Genomic DNA, 13,778 nt, shown 5'->3' with positions numbered 1-13,778 from the left:
TCGTGCAACAGCTTGCAGCGGACAGCCCCAACTCGGTAACCCACCTGCCACCGTCAGTTCCTCGGGATGCGAGCGAGCTGCGAGAGGTGGTGGTGGTGGTAAGCTTGGGAGGAGCGACAGGGTTGGAGGAAGGAGTGTTCTCTGTGCATCGTCATGCTGCTGACCATTTGATTCTCTACTTCTTCTTCTGCTCCTCCCCCTCGTCCTCTTCCGTTCATCACTTTGGAGTTCAGCATACGAAGCTCGCCGGAGGAATCCAGGGTCCTTCTTTTTTCATTCGGAGTACATTGTTACCTTGGACATAGTTTTATCAGCATTAGTATTTCTCCCTCTTGTGTTCAACCCCATCCACGAGCTATTTTTGTTTCTGTTGCGAATTACCCCTCGTACGCCTGAGCCTTGCTCTGCCAGCGCGGCTCATCATGAAGTTGCATGTCTGGTCAGCGGCCCTGGCGGCCCTGGGATCCGTGCTCCCGGTTGATGCTTCGACCTTGACGCCTCCCGTTCTACCTCTCGTCGTAAGAAACCCATACTTGAACGCTTGGCTCGCCAATGCCCATCATGAGCCATGGACACACTGGCCCATGTTCTGGACGGGCAAGACATTTGGCTTTGGCATCTTGGCTTCGGTGCCCGACACCAAGACTGTATACCCTCTGCTTGGTCAGCCGCACGCCTTCCTTAAAAAAGACAACAGGTATGCCCTCCAATCTACCTTACAAGTATACCGGGCTTTTGACCTTCATGATTCTTACCTCCACACAGTGACTATACCATTGGATACCCCAAGTACGAGGGAGCCGTGTTCGATGCGTCGACGACAAACCTCACCTATACGATCGCGAGCTCCGAGTCTGCCCAAAAGGCTGTCAAGATCACCTTATCCTTCGTATCTCCCATAACACCGACGTCTACCTTTCGTCAGGCGCTGCCCGCGTCTTACATGAATTTCATCGTCGAGGGAAATTTGGACATCAGTCTGTTCGTAGACATCAATGGCGAATGGATTAGCGGAGACCGCAATAATGAAGTTGCTTGGGATCTACACGAGGGCAAGGACGCCAAAGCGTCTGGAAGCCCCATCAAATCCTGGAAAATATCCCGCCTGCATCAGCAACTTTTGACAGAGCACGATGACCAAGCTGAATGGGGAACTCTCTACTTTTCTGGACCTGCCGATGTCCAGCACCAAGCTGGAGAGATTCACTCCGTGTGTCGCCAATTTGCCAAGCACGGCCACCTTCTCAACACTAGCGAGCCTTCTCCGCGCAGAATGTTTGAGAATGAACCCATATTCGCTTTTGCCAAGCACTTCGATCTGAGCCACAACGTCACGGCCGATAGCGCTCTCTTCACTTTCTCGCTGATCCAGGACCCTGTGGTGCAATACGCCTCGGCCAGGGGACTCACACAAATGCGACCTCTCTGGGCATCATACTTTTTCACTGCCGAGCAAATGCTGCAGTTCCACTACAATGACTTCCCGACCGCGATCAAGCTCGCCAATGACTATTCGGCGCAGCTTGCCAAAGACGCATATGCATCTGGATCGTCCGAGTACAAGGACATTGCAGAGCTGTCTGCTCGTCAAGTCTTTGGTGCTACACAATGGTCAGGAACTCCCGATAGCCCAATCCTCTTCCTCAAGGAGATCTCGTCCAATGGCAACTTCCAGACCGTTGATGTTATCTTCCCAGCATTCCCCTTCTTCTTGTACACCAACCCGCAATGGCTGGCTTATTTGTTGGAACCTCTGCTTGAGCACCAGCTTAGTGGGCAGTACCCCAATGACTACAGCATGCATGACTTGGGAGCTCACTTCCCGAATGCCACTGGCCACAATGACGGAAATGACGAGTACATGCCTGTTGAAGAGTGTGGTAACATGCTGATCATGGCTCTGGCTCTGGCAAACGCGCTGAAGGACGGTTCAGCGCCTGTCTTCAGCCGTGAGACACCACTTTCCACGCAAAGCCTCGATCCTGCTGTTCTCAAGGAGTTCCCTTCCATCGACCACTATGGCATGGACAAGACCTTTGAAGACATGGGCACGACAGGAGGCAAAGCAGCCGTCAACTGGGTATCGAGGTCGTACACCTTGTGGAAGAGGTGGAATGGCTACCTTGTGCGAGAATCACTCATTCCGGCAAACCAACTTTGCACAGACGATTTTGCTGGCTGGCTGGCAAACCAGACCAACCTGGCACTCAAGGGTATTGTTGGAATTCGAGCCATGGCAGACCTTTCAGCTCTGGTCGGATACGACGAGGAGGCTAAAGAGTATAAGCGTATTGCCGAGGATTATATTGACAAGTGGCAAGAATTTGGCATCTCTCGTGATGGCACGCACGCTAAGTTGTCCTACACATGGCAAGGCTCTTGGACCACTATCTACAACCTGTATGCAGATGCTCTCCTCTGCTTCCACATTCCCGAGAAGAAGTCATCCTTGGGCAACAGCAGATTTTGGACCCAAGAGCAGGAACCTTTGGATGGTGATGCGAGTAGGTCCTCAAGATCGACCTTTGTCCCAGACAGAATCTACCAGATCCAGAGCGATTGGTACTACAACGTCGTGCAGCGTTATGGCCTTCCTCTGGACCAGCGTAGTCTGCAAACCAAGAGCGACTGGGAGTTCTTTGCCGCAGCTATCACTAGCAAGAAGACTCGGTCGACGATCTTGACCAATGTTGCCCGCTGGGTCAATGAGACTGTGACAGGTAAGTGCCCCAAAAGCAATGTCACCGTAGCTCGGCTGCTAATCCTCATATACAGCTCTACCCTTTACAGATCTTTATGATACCGAGACAAGCGACTACCCCGGTGTGCAGTTCAAGGCTCGCCCTGTGGTCGGCGGCCACTTTGCATTCCTTGCGCTCGAGAGAGCTTGTGGAGGAAAAGCTGCCGAAAGCCTGAAGTTCTTGGACGAGCGCGAGCCTGCCAAGATTGATGTGGCAGCAGTTTTGCAAGCTGAGATAGCCGCATCAAGTGTGCAGGAAAGCACCTTTGAGCTCTAGAGAACCTAGTCTCGAGATGTCAATCATGATGATGCTCATGAAAGACCAAGAAAAAACACCATGTGCTCATGGAAAGAATAAAGTATAAATGAGATTGTATTCTACATTGACATCCCCGTCCTTACTTTTATAATGATTGCATCTTTCGCAAACGTGTGTATGTCGGTGCAAGTGCTTGATCAGAGTTTGATCATTGCATTCAAGTCGTTTGAAATGATTCATTATGCCCTGCCTGTCTGTCACTTGGCTACGAATCAATCGCATGGTACCCACACCCAGCAGCATCTTGCACGCATACTATGTATTCTCCGTACTTGAGAATAGCCAGGAACCAACATTATTTTGGACAGCATGGAATTCATTAAATTCCAATTGTGTACAATTATTCTTACGAGTCCAAGAAGCTCTGTTTATCAATTTTTGTCTAGCTATTAGGAGTACCTGACATTGTGCACTCTGCCGAATCTACCGGACCCAATTGATACGTCATAGGCTAGCATAAACGCCACTTTTTCAACAACTGGTTCGGTAGCTAAGTGGTAGTAAGTTACACAACATTCAAACAACCGGTCCAGCATTCAATTCTAACAACCTCTACAGTAGCGTGGGATTGCAGCTTCACAGCAAGTTATCCTAAGGTCACGTGTTCGATCCACGTTCGGACCTCTCTTTTTGCGTTTTTTCCCTTTCTTTTTTAGATTTTCCTGCTTCCTAATCATGACTGTATATCAATTTTTATTAAAATTGGTTTCTTTTGCATGTTACCAAGCTTCGTCGAGCGACAAAAATATTGGTTCGATCCCCCGTATGAGGTAACCTGAAATATGATTTCTTGCATGCGTTAAGCTCAAATTAGTTTTGTCTATTCTGGTCACATCGCAACAGGTAAGTAACTGCCGCTAAAATATGGTCATATTGACCTTGACGAATTGTTGATTGGTTTTTTTTTTTTTTTTTTTTTTCATGATTGTATTCAGCCTTGACAATTGGGGAAAGTGTTGGACTCAAAGCTGAGGATAAGCAAGCATATATATTCTTTTATTTTTAATTCTCCGTATCGCGATTCTATGCACTATCATTGTCTTCTGTATATGAGGCATCCTCAATTCCTCGTTCGTATCATGAGAGTCTTGTCGATTCACCGAGGGCACACCGTTTTTGAACGCCTTCTGTACTTGGGTTGCCCATATTCCGTGCTGGACCTTTGAACAACGAGACCAGTTTTTTATTTACCAAGATGCTTCTTCACGAGGATAATCCCGCCTATTATAGCCTCGACACATGCCCGCCTAAAAGACATCCTCGGGATCGACCTCAAACTTCTCGCCGTCCTCACGGACATGCTCGCCGGCAGCGTCGCGCTTCATGGACTTGCGCATATCAAAGGCGTCCTCGCCCGAGGCGGTGGGATCCGTGACGTTGTCGCCATAGTAGTCACGGACGACACGAAAGACGCTGTAGCCGTTGCGGCGGTAAAAGTCAATGGCGCGCTGGTTGCTGCGGCGCACAAAGAGGTCCATAAAGTAGGCGCGGCCGACGTCGGCCTCCTGCTCCAGCCGCTCCGTCAGGATGCTGCCAATGCCCGTCCGCCGGTACGCCGGGGAGACGGTCAGCGCCGTGATGTGGGCGTGCCAGGGCAGGTAGTGCGGTGAGCCGGTCATCCAGGACGGCGAAGACTCGAGCTTGCCCATGACTGCCAGGGTTGTGCTCATGTCAGCGCATATGTCCTTCTTTTTTTTGTGGTGGTGGTAAATAGCCAAAGTCTCGATTACCATCCATCGGTGCTTTAAAGAATCTTCTGGGTGAATCTTCTAGTTGGGAAAAATAGAGACTTACTGTATGCAACAATGTTACCCCGACTATCCTCGGCAACGATGAACATTGAAGGCCACTTTGCATAGTACTGTAGGTAGAAGGAGATATCGTAAGTCTCGGTGAGAGGATCCAAGTTACACAGGGAGATCCTATTCAGGTCCTCGGGCCTGAAGCGCCGGAAGCTGACGGCCATGATGACGGTTGTGGTTGGATCCGAGCTGCGTGTTCTTGTAGCAGAGGTCAGGTGGATTTTATGCCACGGTCTGATGAGATATTTCCCAGATAGCCAGCTTGATGAGAGCTTGTGGCGCCAATCTCAAATGAAGGACGTGATGTTATTTGCGAGAGAAAATCTCTGGCATTTGAAGGCAACGACTGATATCACGTGGTGTCTATAGTGACTGTGTGGTCAATTATAGGGTCCTGGAGCCCATGCAAAGTTGAGACCGAGATCGAGGCTAGGGAAAAAACGACAAGACGGGCGGTCTTTGGGCAGATTGTGGGGTGTAAATCTAGAAGGAAGGATCACTCAACATACCTAGCGAAAGACTGGAATCCACGCAATATGAGGCCAGGGCCGGACAGTCCCAGACTATCTGAAAGGCGCAATGTGAAGTTTTGGCATCGTACTCCCCCACTATCGTTGTGTGTAGGTTTGGTAGGCAGTGATGAGTGGGTGGGATAGTTGAGCAGAGTGGATAATAAAGATGTGTGCACTAAGAGAAGATATGCATGTCGCAACGTATTGATGGAGCATAAAATGTCTACATAAATATGCTTCCTTGCTTACCTACAGAGTCAACTTAAGATAGGCTAAGAAATGCACCAAGCATGTGCAAGCCCACGTAATAAAAGACCCAGGTGTCAATTATGCATTAAATCCCCGCTAATGTGCCTGGCGCCCTGAACTTTGAGAGCCAAAAATTTCCGTTCAGTGATGCCAATCGCGGACCTAAACACATTAAGGTAAAGGTACCTAACCTTGTAGGCAGACCCCTGAACGCCCAGCGCGCCCCAAAGTCAACACGCTACAAGACGACGGATTGACGAGGACCGCGCAGTGTGTCCACCATCGCCAGCTTTGGATTGATAGCAAATGCGATCGTCAGGGCCGGCGAGTCAAGACTCTTGGTTACCCGTCCTCAGGGTTTGCCGTCTGTCTCCTTTATGGTTGTTTTGTTTCTCCCCTTGAACGACCGACCAAATGCACCTCTCAGTCACCTAACCTACCTTCTTGTGATCCTCTTCCATCCATCCAGCGATCTCCCGTCAAACAAAGGAGTGCATGTGATTTGATCATTTCGTTGTTGGCTGGTACTCGACCCAGCCCGTCAGTGCCGTCCGTCTACACTCCGGCTAGACACATCACTCACAAGCTGCCCCATGCGCAAAGTCCTGTTATTATTATTATTATAGATCAAGCACATCTGATATACAAGCAAGCCCATCGTCGTCAAAGGGTATCCTCCCTGGCCCCATTTCCAAACAAAAAAAAACTCCACCCAGCGACTTTGTCACCACGTCGAAGGTGGGAAAAACAAAGACGGAGCGAGGAAGAAGCAAAAAAAAGTAAAAAAATATACAACGAAAAGTCGACCAGTCTTCCCAGTTAGCGTCTACTTTGTACGTACTCCGACTTTCCGGACCATAAACAAAACACCACCAAACCACGACCACATACGCCTGAATAACAATAAAACGACAAAGCGGACCAAACTAGGGAGCCCAACTATTCTTGTCAGCCCCTTCAACACCCGTAATTCCCACCTGTTCATCTCTAGTCACAGACTGCACCGGACACCGACTGTCTACTCCGTACCCGAAATTTTATGCTGCGTGCACATCTCACGCGTCAGAGAACCTCTAATTAGCAGCCCAACCCACCCGGCTCTTTCATTTAAATCAATCGTCATCCCAGCCCAGCAGCCATGGCCTCCTCGCCGCAAACGCCGCGGCACTCGAGGCAGTCCTCCTTTGTGGACAATAATCACTATTCCTCTCCTGGCTCCTCGCCCAACGCCAAACGACGCACTTCCAAATCCTCCTTTCAAGATCTCATGACCCCCATGTCGCACAACATGAACGACCAAGACCTCAGCACCTTCAGCGGCGGGAATTTTGACGGCGGTGACAACGGGCTTGGCAACCTAGCAGACGAGCTGGCAGATGCCCTCTCGGGCGACGAAGACGACGATGGCTACTACGAGGACGGAGACGGTGACGGCGAAGGAGAAGGCGAAGGCGAACAGCCATCCGACGGTGGTCTCGAGTCGCCCAAGGACCGTGCCGAGGATATTCGAGACAGCGGTGTAGATGTTGAGGATCGCAAACAACTACCAGCAAGAAACAAGAACCTAGAGCTCAGCCCACCGCCAAATCCCAAGAGCCACCGCAGACAAGGCAGTGCATACGATGGAAGTGAATATGGTTCAGAGTCCGATCTAGAGTCTGCCGGCATGCCCCCCAGCTTGGTGGCCAGGATGGACGCCGTTGAATCACTTGCAAGGAGGGGGACAGAGAGCGGACCTGCCGACAAGGTCTTTCATCGGGTAACAGAAGGCCTGCGCGACCTGGGATCACAAGCCAGCGTAGAGGGCAGCACAACCAGGCTGATCACAGCACACTCGGCCTTGGCAACCCATCTGGCGCATCAGACTCGCCAATTACACAATCTCACATTCCCGCTCCTATCACCATTGGTGATGCCCCCAGACGCAGAGACCATAGATGATTTACTACCTCTGCTGAACTCCCTTTCGGACGACATGCCGCGGCCAGCAACCGCAGCGTACAACTCCCTGTCAGCCCTGCAAACCCTCACATCGGACCTGGTCCAGACCTTGAACTATCTTTCAGACACACTGCACATGTCTCGCCAGACGACAACAACGGCAACGAGGAGGCTCAAGTCTGCCAAGGACATGGTGGCAGACATGAGGCGGGAAGAGGAGCTCAGAGAGGAGGGCGAGAGGTGGCTCACCAGGGGAAACTGGGGCGAGCGCCTCGAGAAGAGGGAATGTGCCGACGTCTGTCGAGACGTTGTCAGTGGTTTTGAGCAAATGTGCAACGACTGGCGAGCCAGACTAGTTGCACAAGAAGCCGAATCATCTGCATAAACGTGAAATGACCACGTATATTTGGTTTTCTTTACATTAGACGACGGTATTTTACCCCCGCGAAAAACTGCCAACATCTCCCTTGTTTCGAGGCATGGCCAATGGCGGCGGTTGATAATGCATATACCCCTCCCTTTTCGTGTGCTTGGGAGCGGGAGGATGTTTAGGAACACATTATAATTGTACAGCCTGAAAGAAATATAGACACCTAATACCTGAAAGGAGCAGGGTCATTGGTATTGGTATAGACCTACACTGGGTCACACTATTATAGAGAAGCGAGATAGCGAGTGCGCAGGCGAGAGAAAGCAAGCAGAGCAGACGTCCACCAAATCCGGTGTCCTGCATGCCACAGCAAGACCTAGCACGTTGAGATGAATCAGGTTGATTTACAATAAATCCATGTAACATGTACATGATTATCTATTGTTGTGAAGCATTAATGTAAATAATTCTAGTTCCAAGTTATTGCTTGTTGATTGTGGAAAGGGGATACTTTGAATCATTGCCATTAATATCTCGATTACGCCCTTCAACAACTACTGTAATGGTATTCTGGGTTTGGAAACTATGATTATACACACAAGTTGGGCACTGGAAGCCCGCACATGAAGAAGAATGTTACCGAATCGAAACTCTGCTTGTTTGTCCATTCAATTGCCTTCCTCAACGGGATTCAGCCCTACTGCAACACTCGCCACCTATATATGGATATCATATATCAAATCGTTGGGTATCCACCAGCATATTTCATAACAAGGAAAAGCAAAACCGCACCGTCCGTTACGAAAAAAAAAAACAGACTGATCCCAACCCCGAGATTGATTTCGTATCCACAAGTCGTTTTCATATCACGTCCCAATAGTCCAATAAACAGTTTCCTTCGTCTCCCAAATTTAATCCTTTCAGAGAATATTCCCGTTCATGACCCAATCAACGATGCGTTTTCCGCAATAATTAGTGAGTCCTCACAGTATCAGGCGTCGCCCGCCTTGAGGCATCATTACTGGGGCTGCCGCGCGGATCGTGCATTGCGAGTCCATTCAGGGCCGGCGTGCGCCTGTTGCTTTGCGCCGACATGGTACCACCGCCTCGTTGATTACTCGGGGGCGAATCGTAGCCATATCCGCCACTGCCACCAAGAGTTCGTCCGCGTGGTGTCTGCTGTTGCTGCTGCTGCTGCGGTTGTTGTTGTTGTTGTTGCGGCTCACCACCACCACCACCGCGATTGTCCTCGGCGGGAGCGCCAAAGAGGTCCCGATCGTTGAGTCCGCCGTCGCCAAAGCTCGTGAGACTGAGATTATCTATACTTGCGCCGGCGCCAATATTACTCATTACGTTACTACCACCACCATAAACACCGCCGCTTCCTGGTGCCGCACGGGAAATATACCGATCGACCGGCGGAGCATCGCGCGACCCGGCGTCGCCATTCGTAGGATCCTGCTCGTCATCGACCAGCACCACCATCCAGACGCCGACGGCGCCATTCGACCCCAGGAGCGGGGTGCAGTGCATCCACCGGCCGCGGTCGGACCCGTTGCTCGTCCGCGACGTGGTCCAGCGCACCTTGGCCGTGACGCCGTTGCCGTCGGCAAAGGCCTGGGCAATGGCCTCGCGCACCTTGGGCGAGCCCCCGATCCGCGACATGAGGTTGCTCTGCAGCATGCCCGGGACCCGCAGCCGCGGCGACGCAAACAGGATGCGCAGGCTGGGGTACGGCCTCACCAGGAGGTAGTGCTCGTAGACGCCGGCGAGGCGGCCGCCGACCATTTGGGACGACACTCCTCCTGGTCCTCCGCCGGTTCCTCCTTCGCCGCCGACGGGCGGCGCTACCGATGTCTGGAGCAAGGGATCGGAGCTCCGGCGCCCGACGGTTGCGTCGTCCTTTATCAGCAGCCGCGGCTTGGCCCAGTTGGCGCCCACGGTGTCCGTGTCGGTCAATTCGGCTTGGTGGATGCGGTGGTACGAGCCGCCGTGTTCCCGGACCGTCTTGAGTTCGCCGAGGGAAAACATGGAAGCCAGCTCGCGGAAATCATCCTTCTGCTCATTGTTCTGATCTCTCTCGCCACCACCATCCGTTCTACCCGTTTGTTGTTGTTGTTGTTGTTGTTGTTGTTGTGTCATGATATGACCACTACCGTTTGCCTGCGGCTTTGCATGAATCCGGACCGGCAGCGGCTCCGATGAGCCGCCATCTGCTTCATTCTCACGCTCCACCAGCCGGGCGAGCGAATCCAAACCCGCGCAGTCCCGGACCAGGCCCGAGACGTCGACCTGGGCACCAATATGGTATCGCACCACGCCGCGGGAGTCAAAGAGGGGCGCTACCATGAGGAGATTCATAAACGGGGAGCCGTCGCGACGATAATTGAGAAACGTCTCCGAGTGCTCACGGCCAGCGTTGAGCTTGTCGCGGATGCGCCGCACACTAAAAGGATTGGTCCTGGGCCCTTGGAGGAAGCGACAGTTGCGGCCCAGCACATACGACATGCCGTACTGTGTGGTTCTGTGGAATTCTATAGTCGTGTTTCAGCCATTGTCAGCTAGCCATCTTGGACAAATGGAGACTTTCTCCCAGGTCTTGAAAAGGGCAGAAGGAAAAGAATTTACCTTCACTGGCAAAAATAATGGGATTGTCTGGCCTCGAAGGATCTGTCAGGCAGAAAACCTCGGCCAAACCCTCGGACATTTCGCGTAAATGTAATGGTAACGTATCGGCGATGCGCCTCTTGATCGTCACGGACACGGTCTGAATATATGTATAAGTAATGTACGCGGGCAACTCCTCTGTCGCCAGCGTTTCGAAAGCCTTGTCGGCTTTTTCCCGCAACACACGATTGAGCGTCTTGTCGACGGGCTCGGCCGTGTAGGGCAGGTCGTTCACGGCCTGCAGGCCGCCCACGACGGCATTGGCATAGTCAATGGCCTTGAGCGCCTTGAGTACGTCCAGATAGTACTGCAGCAGGGGCACCGACTCGGGCCGCCGCTGGTAAATGAAGTTGGTAAAGCGCTGCAGGAGCACGGGGTCCTCAAAGATGATGCCGAGGTGCTTTGGCGCAAAGAGCTGCTCCGACTGCACCTCGAGCGAGTACTGCTTGCCCGGGGCGTGCGCCGGTACCACGAGGTCAAAGGAGGCAGGGTCAATCTCCTCCTCGGCCAGCGGCTCGAGACCGTCGTTTTCGATTATGGCCCGGGTCTGCAGCGCGGGCAATGCGGATCCGCTATTGGCGTGAACCGCAGAAGAGGCCGAGGAGCCCGGGCGAGAAAAGGAAGACTTGGACATGAGGCTCTTTGGGGCCGTCGAGGCGGTACGGCTCGCCACTGGGTCATGGGTATATTCCGCGTCGTCGTTACTGACGTGATCCTTAACATCCTCGTGGGAAACACGTTCTGGGCTATAGTTTCTCGGTAGAACAAAGGTCAGACAAAATAGGTCCCTTCCGTGGCTATTACATATTTGCCGGGCCAAGACATGTATACAGTCCACAGCCAGCCGATGGAGCAAAACAAAAACAAAGAAACTCACCTCATTGATGGTCCTGGTCCTGCTGTAGACTGTTGTGTAGAGTTTTGATTGGTGGGCTTGCTGTCTATGTCTTCGACAAATCTTGGCTTATTGCGAAATGACTTTAACGGAGGAGAGGTGATGAGATCGCTGACAGAAAGGTGCCGGCTTGATTTCCGCATTGGAATGTCTGGTATTTCAGCACCTTCTGCGCCATCCCCGTGCTCGTGCTCGTCCCCAAAGGCGCTGATCGAGTGGACGTTCATGGGATCCAAGGGTAGTGGTTTGTTTTTCGACGAAATCCTTGGGGGAAAGCTGCGCTGCTGCTGCTGTTGCTGAATAGTGGCGTATGGCGGCTGTTGATGATGCTGATCCAAGGGACTGCGGGAGCGTTTCCAGTAAGACATGACGTCCAGGAAGACCGTCCGAGGGTGTGCCCGAACTCTACTTTTGTCAGGAACGGGCTTGCAGCGATGGCTTGCCGTGGCTGCTCGCAATTTTTTTTTTTGCTTTTTTCCCTTCAAAGTCAACGGATCACGATGGTCCGTTTGGGAATCAGTCCGTCATTAAGCTGTGACGCTGGAAAAGTATTATACTTTACGTCGAGGAAAAGCAAGTTCAGGACTAATAGGCCAAAAACACAAAACAAGCATCTTACTACACGAGCCGGGCAATATGCTTGCACTTATACTCCCCAACTATAGAATTAAAAAAGGACGGTTGAACAGGGACATGAGACTAATCAAGTCGTATGTCCCTGGCATATCCATTCTGTCATTGGGCCTCACATGTCTTCCCGAGGGTGCCACTGAAGCAGGTACAACAGATAGAGCAGCCCAGCGGCAGTGTGACCATTGGCGAACATGGATTTCGTCACTGACGTTGCTTCTAGGCTCGACAAGGTACGTCCAACTTGACGTACCTAGCTATGGCGGATGTCCTTCGTCCCGGATAGCTTGGGTAAATTAGTTTGGTGTTCTAGTGTCGACGGCTTCTGGATCCGGCCGAGCAGAATGGCTTCAGCCCGGACTTGGGCTTGATCAGCGCCAGATCGTCCAAAAGAGGGGAAAAGACACTCGAGAGGCGATGAGTTTAGACTTCAACGACGGACTGGTGTCAAAAAATGTTTCCTAGCTTCCCTTCCCCTCATCCTTACAAGCGCCGTCTCTTTCCTCTGTATGACGGCATCATCATCAACTTGAAGACGTGACACTTCACTTGGCAGGACACTGCATCGTCGATTTGACCTGCATTTTTCGCATCCAGCATTCATCACCGTTTTGCACATGGGAGTTTTTGTTTTGCACAATGGCACCACCTGCAGGGACAGTCATATGAGAACGGGGGAATCGCTCATCTGAGGGGCCGAATAAGGGAAAGGAAATTACCATCATTTGAAGATCAATGAATCGCCAAAGTTGCGCATTCAATTCACGATCGTGATGTTTTTCAATGGCAGGAGGGATCGGGAGACATTTTTGTACTTAAGTAGCCAGCTGAATAGGAAAAAACATTGTACTTTTATTAGATCCCCTGATAAGCCGCAAATTACAAAAACAAAAGGCCTTCTTCCGGTAGTGCGGAAATGGGGACGCCCCCCCAGCTGAAAAATCATATACCTTGCTGCGAATCCTTGCCAGAAAGAGCATAAACCACAACCCCATCACTTGGCGATGGCATCTCTTCTTGACCACTTCCGGTATGGCTGAGGAGGAAAATGGCCATCTCGGCACGTGTATGCATGTGCCTTGGGGAAGAAAACTACCGGCATTACCCAGAAATAAATAGTATTAAACCATGAACACGCACGCGATCAAGTCTGGACCTTTGACCAAATGGTGAAAGCTTCGGTAGCTTTCACCACAAATAGCCAAGGTTGTGGTTGCTGAGTCAGGAGCCTATCATATTACACAATGGATAGACGGAACAGCTCCGGGGAGTGTGCTTGGCCATTCAAGGGTCATTAATGATCAAGTGGGCTAATTATTTCTTGAATTCCTCCAAGAGGAGCGGAATGAGAGAGAGACATGTTACTTGGTATTCCTTGTCGGGGATATACTCGCTATTCATTTGACAGAATTCGTTGACATGTTTTATGGAGATCTATAAATCTAATAAGACAGGAATTTGTATAAAACTCTTGTACGATGCTATCCACTGCCGGTGCCACGTGAACCCCATGTCCTGTGTCGGAGGAACGAGAAAAGAGGATACCTTGTGTGTACATTTGAGACGCTTTTCTCTTATCAATTAAATGCTCCATTTACCTGCAACGAAGAACCTTGGTGCTTGGCCATGTATGTGGGACATTTGCAGTGCAAC

The 13,778-nt window shown here is 51.2% G+C and overlaps 4 protein-coding genes across 4 annotated transcripts; 2 read left to right on the top strand and 2 right to left on the bottom strand.

Moving 5' to 3' along the window:
• Positions 1-422: 422 nt before the first annotated feature.
• PFICI_11040 (uncharacterized protein) lies at positions 423-3,017 on the top strand (the record flags this gene model as incomplete). Its single annotated transcript, XM_007839621.1, has 3 exons — positions 423-697; positions 766-2,720; positions 2,776-3,017. 3 exons carry the CDS (start codon positions 423-425, stop codon positions 3,015-3,017), a joined length of 2,472 nt encoding a protein of 823 aa, XP_007837812.1.
• A 1,289-nt stretch (positions 3,018-4,306) lies between these two features.
• PFICI_11039 (uncharacterized protein) lies at positions 4,307-5,025 on the bottom strand (the record flags this gene model as incomplete). The annotated part of the gene is made up of 2 exons (XM_007839620.1): positions 4,307-4,710; positions 4,854-5,025. The coding sequence occupies 2 exons, from the start codon at positions 5,023-5,025 to the stop codon at positions 4,307-4,309; spliced, it is 576 nt and encodes a 191-aa protein (XP_007837811.1).
• Positions 5,026-6,760: 1,735 nt separating this feature from the next.
• PFICI_11038 (uncharacterized protein) lies at positions 6,761-7,948 on the top strand (the record flags this gene model as incomplete). The annotated part of the gene is made up of 1 exon (XM_007839619.1): positions 6,761-7,948. One exon carries the CDS (start codon positions 6,761-6,763, stop codon positions 7,946-7,948), a length of 1,188 nt encoding a protein of 395 aa, XP_007837810.1.
• Positions 7,949-8,905: 957 nt separating this feature from the next.
• PFICI_11037 (uncharacterized protein) lies at positions 8,906-11,863 on the bottom strand (the record flags this gene model as incomplete). Its single annotated transcript, XM_007839618.1, has 3 exons — positions 8,906-10,467; positions 10,562-11,346; positions 11,478-11,863. 3 exons carry the CDS (start codon positions 11,861-11,863, stop codon positions 8,906-8,908), a joined length of 2,733 nt encoding a protein of 910 aa, XP_007837809.1.
• Between the last annotated feature and the right edge of the window lie 1,915 nt (positions 11,864-13,778).

The sequence above is a fragment of the Pestalotiopsis fici genome (genome assembly GCF_000516985.1).
Source record: "Pestalotiopsis fici W106-1 unplaced genomic scaffold PFICI_Scf_8, whole genome shotgun sequence".
Classification (NCBI taxonomy): Eukaryota; Fungi; Ascomycota; class Sordariomycetes; order Amphisphaeriales; family Sporocadaceae; genus Pestalotiopsis; species Pestalotiopsis fici.
The sequence above is the reverse complement of the archived record's forward strand: the minus strand, read 5'-3'. Positions and strand labels throughout refer to the sequence as shown.